The sequence below is a fragment of the Lepisosteus oculatus genome, chromosome 23, assembly GCF_040954835.1.
Source record: "Lepisosteus oculatus isolate fLepOcu1 chromosome 23, fLepOcu1.hap2, whole genome shotgun sequence".
Lineage (NCBI taxonomy): Eukaryota > Metazoa > Chordata > Actinopteri > Semionotiformes > Lepisosteidae > Lepisosteus > Lepisosteus oculatus.
In genome coordinates this window covers 5,132,661-5,145,151 of record NC_090718.1, presented here as the reverse complement: position 1 = coordinate 5,145,151, position 12,491 = coordinate 5,132,661, and the positions used below count along the sequence as shown (strand labels likewise).

The 12,491-nt window shown below is 40.7% G+C and overlaps 1 protein-coding gene across 1 annotated transcript; it reads left to right on the top strand.

Moving 5' to 3' along the window:
* Nucleotides 1-3,104: 3,104 nt before the first annotated feature.
* On the top strand, nt 3,105-10,706 carry bud13 (BUD13 homolog). The gene is made up of 11 exons (XM_069183089.1): nt 3,105-3,251; nt 3,984-4,074; nt 4,223-4,307; nt 4,462-4,519; nt 4,879-5,456; nt 6,595-6,851; nt 7,454-7,553; nt 8,327-8,465; nt 8,958-9,148; nt 9,528-9,609; nt 9,764-10,706. The coding sequence occupies exons 1-11, from the start codon at nt 3,118-3,120 to the stop codon at nt 9,855-9,857; spliced, it is 1,809 nt and encodes a 602-aa protein (XP_069039190.1). The 5' UTR covers nt 3,105-3,117; the 3' UTR covers nt 9,858-10,706.
* Nucleotides 10,707-12,491: the final 1,785 nt, after the last annotated feature.

Genomic DNA, 12,491 nt, shown 5'->3' with positions numbered 1-12,491 from the left:
GATATTTAAAATTAGGAACATAAAGATGTTACACAGTTTTTTGTTCTATAGAAAAAAACGTCTCAAAGTTTCTGTATGGACACATGGTATTAATATATAAAACTCCTGTCCTCAAAACCAATCGAGGGATAAAGAAAAGCAGGTTTTAGAAGTGTATGTGAATATGAAAAATGCCACATTTCCTTAAGAAAAAACGAACACACTCATCTTTTATCGCCAATAACCTTCTCAAGAACTTTTTTTGCTTTTGCTTTTTGATAATGGCTTTTACATGTTTTCCTTCCTCTGCTTAGATTTAACTTTTATTTCCAAATATATTAACACAATGTGAGAGAGAATAATATGATGTAGTTTAGGTATCCAATTAAACCTTAACATACATTTGAAAGATTTTAAGTACAGTATTTTAAAAACCTTTGTCAGGTAAATAATGTTTAATGTAGATGTTTACTGGTGATAAGATGCACACTGTACTTATAAATTAAAATAAACACCCCCACAAAAAAAACTTTGTGTCAGTCAAGAAATGAAACTGAAACCATTTTACTTTATAAACCGATACTCCTAACTGTGCCCAAAGATCTGGACTAAATTAAGTTAAAACAAGATTATATAAACATTGGCTTTCAAAATAAAAACAAATAAAAAAATACAATTACAGTTTATTCAATCTCATCCATGACACTCATGATTTCCAAATTTCTGGGTATTTCGTTATTAATAGAGAAAACAAATTATGTTCTTCATTAAAGCAGTATATTTTATCCTTATTGAATAATTAAAACATTTTTATCATCAATTTATTTTATTGTTATATAGAGCCTTTTCAAGACACTTTTCATACATTGTACAGTAAAAACAAGTATAGTATACAGAATACATAATAAAACCAGATATCATTTTAAAAATGAAAAGAAAGAAATAGATGAAGAAGTAAAGGCTGCCAAAAATGATAAGCTTTAAGGAAAACGTCAACACCATAACAATTACAGAATTTCTGTATGAAATGAAAAGTGTAAAAGTGCTACACTGCAGTAGTAGACAACACCTAATGGCACAGTTACAGTATAAAGTAGCATATCAGGTAGTCCAGGTGGGGGGCTGCGTCAGCATGCGTAGTCTGCAAAGGAACAAGTAACAGGTTTGTTCCATGCTGCTGTTTTCTCTCTTCTCTTTTCAGCATGGAATAAACCTATTACTTGTTCCATATCATATAAAGTACATTCAACCTGATATAAGTGAAGAATCGTTTTTTTATCAAATAAAACCTTATTTAACAAGATGAGTCAGCTGAGAGCACATTTTCATTTACAATGACAAGCTGGAGAGTCTTCATTAATACTGCAATCGGAGTGCAGCTTCCTCCCCAGGAGTACGATAGCAGCATGGCTCCAATCCAGAGTGATTCATCCTGTTGTACAGATTATATCAAGGCCCACATTGTTGGAATCCCCATTAGAAAACCACACCCTTAGCAGTACTCTTGGTCACAGCAAAGAAATGAAACTGAAACCTTTCCACCAAAGAAAAATGAGTTTCTGAACATGCAAAAACAATGTACAGTAAATGGAGTTAATTTATTCTTTGTCTAATATCCTCAAAATCATCCTGGATCACACGGACCTCTAAATAGTACAGTACTGTATACCGTCTGTGCTGTTCACTTGAGCTGACAATTCAAGACATTGCTTAGATTTATACACTTCCAATAGACAGAGAAGACAGAGACACAGACCAACAGTCTGACATACAGTAAAGTTAAACAGCTAAACAGAAAGATATTTTCATCTGAACACCAGATTTCCCTGATCATTTAGCATTGATTTTAGCAACCCGTACAACTTTGTACTTTGAACAGTGGGGTTGGCTGATCGCTATAAAAATATATTTATAGTTTTCCGTTTCTGATTAGGAATTATACTGTAGGTTATTAACGGTGTAAAGATAATCTCCAGGTTTTGTTCTTTGTTTTAGACTTACATGTGAGTTCAAATAGAAAGATATTTTTATCTGTACACCAGATTTCCCTGATTGTTTAGCATTGATTTTAGCAACCTGTTCAACTCTGTGAGGAAACGCAACATTAAGTATTTAGTCATTACTAATTAGAATACAGTATAAGATTATAAGAACAGTTACTGTTAAAACAAGAGGTGGCCATGCCCTGTGATTAGCCCATTTGGTAGTTATTAGTTAATTGATCTGGAAGAATCTCATCCAGCCATTTCTTGAAGGAAACCAGAGTATCGGCGTCAAGTTCTCCTGTTTTCTGTTCTTGGAGTTTTCACTTGTGTCCCTGTGGCTTGTGTTTCACTGTTTGTTTTGGAGTCCCTTGAGAAAACTCCTTCGGCAGCTTGGAGAATTTTGAATACTTGTATGAGCTCCCCTCATATTCCTCTCTCCTCGAGAAGAATAGACATGCATCCCAGATGGGCAATCTCGTTGAAATGCTACAGAACAGCAGGTTTTATAGCTTTTACAGCTGTGTATTAAATTGTCCATCCCCAAACACTTTAGGACATTTAATACTTCAGTAATAAATATTATTTTTTATTTCACAAGGCAGCAATGTCATCGGTTTAGAACGAGTAAGAAATGAACATTCTGAAACGAGTGACATCAATATTACATTTAAAAAAATAAATATAGCTCAATAACTGGTGGCAAAAAAAAGCGTATCACTGCCTAATTTTATGAATACCTGGAATGTTATTAATCATATTCCTTTTTTGGTTTTTAGTCTTAAATATTTGATTAGGCAACGTTTCCATTAGAGCAATAAGTATAGCAATGAAAGAAACAAACAGCTTTCAATTTATGTTTCAGTTCTGTGGGTGAGACATTATTGTAATAACCTAGTACTGTGTCCGAGTATTGGATAAAAACACTAAAAGTGAGTTTGATTTAACACTGCAGACTTTTTCAGAATGCATGTTCTAAGATACAACTACAAATAAACTAATAATAATACCTATGTTTTGTTGTGGCTGCTTTGAAGTATTTATCCTTTACTTTTTCTCTTATTCGTAATTCCGCTTTTCGCTGTTTATTTTTTCGCGTTTACTGTTTTGACCCCATCCGGCTCTCCGTCAGCCCGGATTGTTTTCACGAGCAGTAATGGCCGCTTCCAGTGCGCTTGCTTCTGTCTCCAAAGCCGAGTATCTCAAACGCTATTTATCCGGAGATGGAGATGGCAAAACGTCAAAAAACAAGAAAGCCAAGAAGAAAAGACCGCAGTCTACAGCAAAGGGGTATGTTTCAGGAACCAGTGACTCAATCAGGCACATTAGAAATGCAGAAAGTGACTGAAAGTTGTAGGCCGGACTAAACTTACTGAGATACTGGAGTGGAGTGTATGAGCGCAATCGAGAGCGTTGTCTTGATTTTACCTCTACGAGCCGCATAAAACGCTACAGTACTGTATATGTGAGGTTATATTCTCAATAACCCAGGTTGTGGAAGTCTTGAGAAATGTATTTTTGAAGCTGTGCTGTGGGGTCTGATCGTTCTGTTGTGGGAAACTCGAAAGAGGATTATTGGTCGCAAGGTAATTTGGGTCTAACATGTCCAGTGTTTTCAGCTGCAAAGGATCTCTGCTAATCTCTGTGTCGGACATGTTTTCCTGCTCCTCTGGTATTGTAGGACCAGTCTTTCTCTAAAAACTTCAGGAGTCCGGCAGAGAAGATCCTGTTGGACACCTTTCATTGGGGAAAAAGTGCTTCCTGAATGAGAACTGAGAAGGATTTCTAGGAATCTTTTAAGAGACACGTTTATGTCCATAGAAGAGCTTTTGACGATTTATCGCAATACTGTTCAAGGGAGAGTTGATAGATCACGCCTGTTTATCCACAACAGACCAACAGCTATGACTCTTTTTTTAAAGCGTTTTTATTTGTGGCAGGCTACATGTCGGTGATTACAAAAAAGAGCATTCCTGCTGTTTTTTTTACGTTTTGCCCTCCTGTTGTTGCTGCTGCTTGCAGGATGAGAATAGTGGATGACGATGTGGACTGGAAGCAGCTGATAAAGTCAGAAGAGAAGGACGACTACGAGGAGGAAGAAGAGGCTCCAGTGGTAGGAATTCCTTTATAGTTTACATTCATTTACAAATGCATTGGCTTAAACTATGTTTAGGTGCATTTCTGCTGTCCTGAACCTTGTGGAGAATCTTTGCACAAAAGCTGTTCCTTCTGCGTGCTCTGTTGTCGTCTTCCTCTTGTAGGTGGCAGAAGTGATAGATGAGCGTCCGGAGGAGGTGAAGAGACTGGAGGAGTTCAGGAACAGCAAGCGGTGGAAAACTTTGGGAGGTAAGAGTAACCGATGCTTACCTGCTCTTTTGGGGCTAGCATTCTGATGATTTAGCATCTATAAAGTTGTACTGTAATTGTCTAGGTGCATACATAATATTTGATTTGAGTTTCTAAGCAGTTTTATCAAATATTATTATGTTTGGTCTTCTAGGTACTAATGAAGATTTTCAGGATTCAGACAAGTTCCAGGGTGTCCGTTCATCAGCAAGGTACAGAACTGATGTTTAATGTATTTTAATTTTTCTTATGATTGTCTCGGCTTTGTATGTGGTACAGTTCGATGCATGTCTGTTAAAGCAGCTCAAATGCTATGAGATCATTTTGACTCACAAGAGGCACTTCCACTGTTAAATTATTAATGAAGAATGCCCCCCAAGAAGCAACACTGTTAGGAGCATTTGTTTGTCCAGGCTTTCAGTATTGGAGTATAAGAGACAATAATGAGCTGTCATTGAGTTTCTTTGGTGCTTAAAATGTGGATATTTCTAAAACATTACAGATCATAAAACAGAATACATTAAAACAAGTGTGTAACATTTGAGTTCATCTGTGTAATTGTCCATTTCAGTTCAGGAGCTGCCTCTCAAAAGAGAATAGAAGAGACATCAAGAAAAGGTCGTCATGATTCTCCAGATTTTTCCTCTGTGAAAAGGAGCCGTCATGACTCTCCCGACCTTTCACCCCAGCAGAAAGGTCGCCACGACTCTCCCGACCTTTCACCCCAGCAGAAAGGTCGCCACGACTCTCCCGACCTTTCACCCCAGCAGAAAGGTCGCCACGACTCTCCCGACCTTTCACCCCAGCGGAAAGGTCGCCACGACTCTCCTGACCTTTCACCCCAGCGGAAAGGTCGCCACGACTCTCCCGACCTTTCACCCCAGTGGAAAGGTCGCCACGACTCTCCTGACCTTTCACCCCAGCGAAAGAGACGTCACCACTCTCCCGACCTTTCACCCCAGCGGAAAGGTCGCCACGACTCTCCCGACCTTTCACCCCAGCGGAAGAGACGTCACCACTCTCCCGACCTTTCCCCATCGAGACAGAAAACTGTCCCCAGAAGAGCACGTCATTATTCCTCATCTCCTTCTCCCCCAGTTAGAAGCCACGGGGGCTCTCCAGCAAGAACTCATAAGAAAAAAGACAAAGGTAAAGAGCAATTTTACTTATGTACAGTGTAATATTTTTAGAAATAAGCCATTTGATATCTGATTATTTTATACCAGTTCCCATTCATGACCCTGTAGGGATGCATGAAATCACACCATCTGGCTTGGTTCAGTTTTGAATAAGTTTATCACAAAAGTCTCTGGAGAGTCAAGCTGTGTATAAAAAGTAATCTATAGCACATACATCACACAGTGTATATCCATCAGCAGCAGGTGACAGACCTTTTGCGTCACCATGTAAAGAGTGGAATATTGTATCAGGAAGAAGGTTTCTGTCTGGACGCTAGTACATAGATAGTCAGATAGTTCTCAGTTTTGACTGCAAAGCCGGTATTCACTTACAGGTCAGGAAGTTTGAAGGTAATTAATGGCTTTCAAAGCTTTGTCACGTCACATACGAGCAGCATGAGTTTGATTTCTCTTGTGAACGTAAACCTTTTGATAGTGTTTGCGTTGTCATTGTGTCACTCAGGGGAAACTTCAGGTTTTGTTTCTTGTTTAAGTGCGCTGTGCATACTTTTCAAGAACAGAATTGAAAAGCACTAATTTGTCTGTTGCACTATATATAAGACAGAGTAAAACTCTTATTTAAGGTTAGTATTCATGTTCTTCTAAGTAAAATACTGTTAAAAGTTGAATAGTTATAGTTGTATTTCATATTTATTTTCTTATAAACGTCTGTTTTCTGAATATCTATAAATGTTTAAATGGGGCCAACTCCCTATCTAGTCCAAGTAATAATATGGGTGAATATATTTTAATTGGCTTTGCTTTTACAAGGCATACTCTATTATAAGTATTATGGTATATTATTATGGTAAATTACAATGGTATATTATCATATACCATTGAGGGAAATGTGCAGTTTTTCTGTTTTCTGTTTGATTTAATATAAAAAGTTGTATCTTTTATTTAATTGAAATTGCTAATAGATGTTTTTTCATTCAATAAAATCCAAGCTAGTAGCTGTGGTGATGCCATCAGTGTGTTATGGAAATTAACAATGTCAAAGCCTTGTTCATGATTTATTCTGCACCTACAAAGGGTCAAAATCAGCCTGTTGTGCCCTCAATATTTTTCAAGGTTTAACGGATCTTAAATCTTTGCGTCGCCCTCAGACTCCTCTCCACCCAGAAGCAAATCCAAATCGGCCCCTTCGACTCGAAGGGCGAAAGACTCCGACTCGGACCTCTCTCCTCCCAGACGCGCTGCCCGCCGCTCCCCGGACTCCGACCTTTCACCTCCTCGGAGACGAGGGCGGGGCTCCGACTCCGACCTTTCGCCCCCGAGAAGACGCCCACAGGGTGGGCGGGGCTCTGACTCGGACCTCTCTCCACCCAGGAGGGCATCACGCCACTCCCCCAGCTCCCAGAGGGTGAGGATTCGGGATGGTACGACTGGACCAGAGGAACACAAACACAGAACGAACAGGAAAATAACCTTCGTTGTGTCTGCTGTTCAGTTGTGATTTGAGACTTAGATCTCACATCTAAAAAAGAAAGATTATTGGCAGATGAAAATAAGAAGAAAGCATAACTGATACTATAAACCTCTTATAAATGTTCTGCATCTTTAACCACCTTAGTGCTTCATTATTGATGGAAAAATAGAAAGGATCACAAAAGACAGAAAGTAAAATTGGCCTGTAGATGTAAGATTCAGTGATAAGTTCACTGCCTCATTATAAAAAAGACACTTATTAGTGCAAACATAAAAAAGGAAGCTTTTCAGCTTAAGTAATTCTTAAATTACCACTCAAGTTACAAGTTTACAAGTAAAATAACAAGTTTTATTCAAAGCTGGTTGTTATTGTGTGGCGATTTAAAATACCGCTGAATGTTTTCCAAAGATATTGCCTCCAAATTCTCTCTTGACTTTGATGAAGCCGCTGCTGTCTTGCACCTGTGCGAGAGGCAGTATTTTTCTCAGAGGGGAACGTGTGTCAGTCAGCCCCGTGTGTCTCTCCTGGCTGGGCAGATGCTGTCGGGCGGGGCAGCAGGGCTGGTGTCTCTGGACTTGCTGAGGAAGGAACGGGAAGAGAATCGCCAAAGGGACAGAGCTAACCAGCCTCTGGAAGGTGTGTGTGTGTCCTTATTCTGAGATTCTGCATGGCGTTGTCTTGTACTGTATACAAGAGGTTGCCTCCCCATGTTTTACAGAGTGCATTCCTGTAAGTGTTTGCCTACATAGGTGTAACATCATTGTTAATTCCACAACTTACTGTGATGGCTTATACAAGACATGGCAACAGCTGTAGAATATCAAGCACTTGGATTGTTGACTTTTGTATAAAAGTCTGAATTTATCTGTTTTGCAAAAAGATAGCTTGTTTTTGTTCCTGGACATTTGTAATGTCTAGGCTGTAAATTATATTTTATTAAACAAAAAGGGCTTGGAGCTGCTGAAATGAGAAAAACTGAAATGTCCTGCAAACAGCATGGCATAACATTGATAAAATGTGCATAAAGAGAAAGTGGATAGTTTACAGAATGAGGTGACCATGATATCCAGCAGACTGCAATCTCCTGAAGGAGCTGATGAAAACACTAAATATTTAAATAGACCACACTTGACTTAGCTAATAAGTTAAGAGAGCATAAAGATGGTTGTGAGAAACGATGATAAGAATGTTTCGTATTGTGGAAATCTCTTAAAATGAATGATAGAAAAGTCTTAGTCTTCGCAGCTGTGGGAAACGTCAGATCTTCACCCAGTGGTGTCTTGAGCTGATAGGATCATTCTTCATGTGGAAATGCTAATGGCTAGTTTCACCCGTGTTCTGGATTTTGAGCCGGCAGCTTTCCCCGTCTCCTGACTGGCCTGTCTCCCTGTTCCCCGGGTATCTTGCAGAGGAGTCACGGAATGCCGAGACCGTGTTCAGGGACAAGTCCGGGAAGAGGCGCGACATCGCTCATGAGCGAGAGGAGCAGCGTCAGAAGGCCGGGGAGAAGGAAGAGAAGGACAGGAAGTACGCCCAGTGGGGCAAAGGGTGAGTGTGCGCTGGTCACTGAGCCTCTTAGATTTGCCATAACCCTGAACGTTCCAGATTTCAGAACTGCGATGGGTCATTAAGATAATTATTAAGTATTAAGATTTTGTCTTTTTCGCAGACCCCAGCTTGCTCTCCCTGAGACACACAGACAGGGAGAGAAGCTGGGGGTCAGAGCGCAGGGTCAGCCATTTATACGGCGCCCCTGGAGCAGCTGGGGTTAAGGGCCTTGCTCAGGCCCAACGGAGTAGGATTCCTATGCCGGCTGTGGGATTCGAACCAGCAACCTTCCAGCCCCCGGCGCAGATCCTAATTCACAGAGCACCACTCCTCCCCATGTGTTTTTATTCTTTCCTCTGTCATCCTAGATGTTCTTCTTCTTTGTTTGTCCCTTTGCTGTATGTGGTCTCTGTGCCCTGGCCGTGCCGCAGTGGGAGGGGGGGTGTTCCCTGCTGGGGCTGACCTCTGACCTCTCGGCTCCGGCGCCCGCAGGCTGGTGCAGGCTGAGCTGCAGAAGCGCAGGGTCGAGGACGCCCTGCGGGAGGCGCAGAAGCCCCTGGCGCGTCATGTCGACGACGCAGACCTGGACCGCCTGCTGAGGGAGCAGGAGAGGGAGGGGGACCCCATGGCAGGGTTCCTGCGCAGGAAGAAGGAGAAGGAGCTGCAGCGCATGGGAGTCAAAGGTCAGGGGGCACGGGGCGTTGACCCGAGCTCACCGGGAGCAAGCGCCTCCACATTCTTGTCATTCCTGTTGTGAAAGTGCACTTTGTGCCTTGTTCACGAAATCTGAGTGTGTGGCGTCGCCACACTGATTCGGTCTTCGAGCATGAAATCTATAAAAGATCTATAAATCTTTTGCGGTTTATTTTCTCCTATCATTATGTTGCCTAAAGCACCGCTTTCCCCAATTTAAACGTCCTTTTAATTTCACTTTACTGGCTTACCCCAGACATAGGATCTAAAGCAAAATGTAGCTCACAGTGTTACAGGGGCCAGCATAAGTCCATGTCTCTTTAATGAAACCTGTGGCTGTTCGTATTGACTTTCTCATTTTATTTTCAGAGAAACCTCGATACAAGGGGCCCCTGCCACCCCCAAACAGGTTCAACATCATGCCTGGGTATCGCTGGGATGGAGTGGACAGGTACGAGGTGTTCATTTCTCTGCGGATTATCTTCTGTGTTGCATTAAGGAAAGCAGTTATTGAGTAGTATTTTTTCTCATATTTTTATTAACTAAACTTTATAGTCCACTTTGGTACTGTCCATCGCAAAATGCATTCTTCTTTTATGCTGCAGATCAAATGGTTTTGAACAGAAGAGGTTTAGCAGGATAGCAGATAAGAAAGCTGTACAAGAGATGGCCTACAAATGGAGTGTGGAAGACATGTGAGGTGTCACCCTTGCTTCTGCCCAGTGACATCCAGCGACAAGACCCAGCAGGCTGCCCCTGCTGTCCCAGACCTCCGGCCAGTTTGGACAGTACCAGGACCGAAAGACAGCGTACTGATAAGGCTAATTTCTAGGAGGGGTCACTCGGAGCTCACAGACTTGAGCAGGCTTACAGTCTCCTGCAAGGGCAAGCAGAGGTGCTTTCTGGCGTGCCAAAAGCTCGTACTGCCCCTATCATGAACGCAGTGACTTTACAGAAAGCCCTTTCGTACAGAACAGTTCCCATTTTGTTTTGGAATACTGTACTAAAGGTAGTGAGCCAGCATAAGAAACAAATTATTTTAGACCTTGTTTTTACACTGACTATTTTCCTCTAATCGCACACCTGTGTGGCATGGAGAATAGGAGTGCTGACCCGTGAAAAACACGTTTTAAAACATTTGCCCCCTTTGTGTATAAAACTGTAAATAAAAATGTGAAAAAGAAACTTCTTCATTGTCACAACACGGAACTGCCAACGTTTGGCAGATTTAGATTTTTTTTCCCCCCAAGGTGACTTTGTGAACAACTCTTCAAAGAAGGAGCATTGTGCTTTGTTTATATGAATTCTCAAAACTATAACTAATTCCTATCTCTTTTCCATTAAAATGTGAAAATATTTTGACAAACCAACCCTTCACCTGGGCTGCCTTATGAACTGCCACCTGTAAAACATACTTAAAAAATGTTGCATGACCTCAACTGTTTGAGAACGATTTTGATGATCTCCCGAAAGATGAGCATTTATTTTTGTATTTGGTGCAAGGACCTCCCTTCTTTATCATAAATAAAAACATCTCGGTGAGCTTCATGTGCTGTCAGGTAGTGGTTTGTGGAAACTAAGACTTCTGGCAGAAAAAGAGTAAAAAATTCCTACAAATTCAATTAAATTCAAAGTACTTTATTCATCATCAGGGGTGCAATTAAAAAAATATTATAGTGAAGTATAAACTCCTCAAATGCCATTCAAATTGTAATACCTATACTGTAGGAACACATCTGCATCATGTATTGGCATTTGGGAGAGCCGAACAGCCTGCTTACTGTATTAATTAGGTTGCCAACTGGTCGAGAGGGAAACATTGGTACAAATGTACAGATTTGCAGAAATATTTCCAGTGCCTTGCAAAACCATTCCGGCCCTTTAAAAGTGCTGCTGGATTAAATGATTGAAAATGTTTCTAACCGTCTTGTTCGGCTGCTGATTGTTGAGAACTCTGATTGTTTTCCGAGTGTCTGGGTGGTGTGATGCAGCTTCCACTTCATGGCTATTGAGCCAGCAGTGCTCCCTGGGATATCCAAACACTTGGATATTTGTGTACCCTTTTCCCAATCTATGCATTTTTAATCACTTTATCTCTTAACTTCCTTAGAATGCTCTTTAGTCTTCATTTTCATGCCTTTCCTTCAGATTCAATGCCTGACCAAGGATCCCTAAATGTGCCGGAGTCACTTCAATGCTGCACAGGCAGAGGCAAATCAAAAGGCAATTATATCCTCGTTAGGGCGATTTCTTTCCCCTGTGTGACCTTAGAGCTGCCAGAGCACAGGGCTCTGAATAGTTTGTATTCAGTTTTTTACTTTCTTTTAGATATCTGCTGACAAACAACTAATCTTTCCAGATTTTCTGTCTGAGCAGGTGAGTTTGCAATCAATTCTGATATGTAAGTATCATTTGTAATCCAGCAGCATTTGAAACCTTTTAAAGGTATGTGAGTACTTTTGCAAGGCATTGTAACTAGAGCTCTTTCAGGCTTTTTCTGTGTTCTGTTTCTGTCAAATTGCATTTTGTAGATAGCTGTTTTTATGTGGTTGTAATGAGACATTTTCAGTTAACACTGCAAGGGTGTGGGGTGTATTCTTTACAAGTGAAAGTGTAAAGTTGGTCTCCATCTACACAAAACACTTTGTTGTAGATATCTGTAACACGTTTCCAGCTGTACATTCTCAATTTCTTTCCTTTGACTCTTACATACCTGGGTGAAATAATCTCCTGGGTTAACCCTCTCTATACCTCTTAGGACTCTGTCCACTTGGGTCAAATCTCTCAGTCTCCTACTGCTTGTTCTAAACCGAAGAGATTGATTTCCTTTAGTCTGACTTTACATTACCCTTTTTGGAGACATTCTTGCTGCTATTTATTTAACGGTTTTGTCTAAGACTGTGATATTACTTTTGTGATGTGGTGAGAACGCATGACCACAGTGATCTAAAAGAGATCCTACTAGTGTTGAGACTTGAGCATAATGTCCCCTCTTTCAAATGGCAAAGCCTTCTGCTGTTTCGTCTGTGTGACTTAAATAGGCTTTGGAATCTAAATAACGCAAGTTATGGGCTTGAGTGTTACAAAATGCCCTTTTGGATTTTGGGGAGTATTCTTTTAAGAGGCGTGAGACTTTAGCTGTGTAAATCCCAGATGGCTGTCTCTTAAAATGTCGTTATGTTTCAGAACATTCCAGTTTAGCTGAATCAGTAACGGAAGGATTGTGTGATTCGTCTGTAGTGTCCTGGTTCAGATTTGTTCGCATTAAAGTGAAATGGTATTACAGTTGTAGTCCTGCCATCTTTGAAGCTGAAATATCTTAGAAATATACAA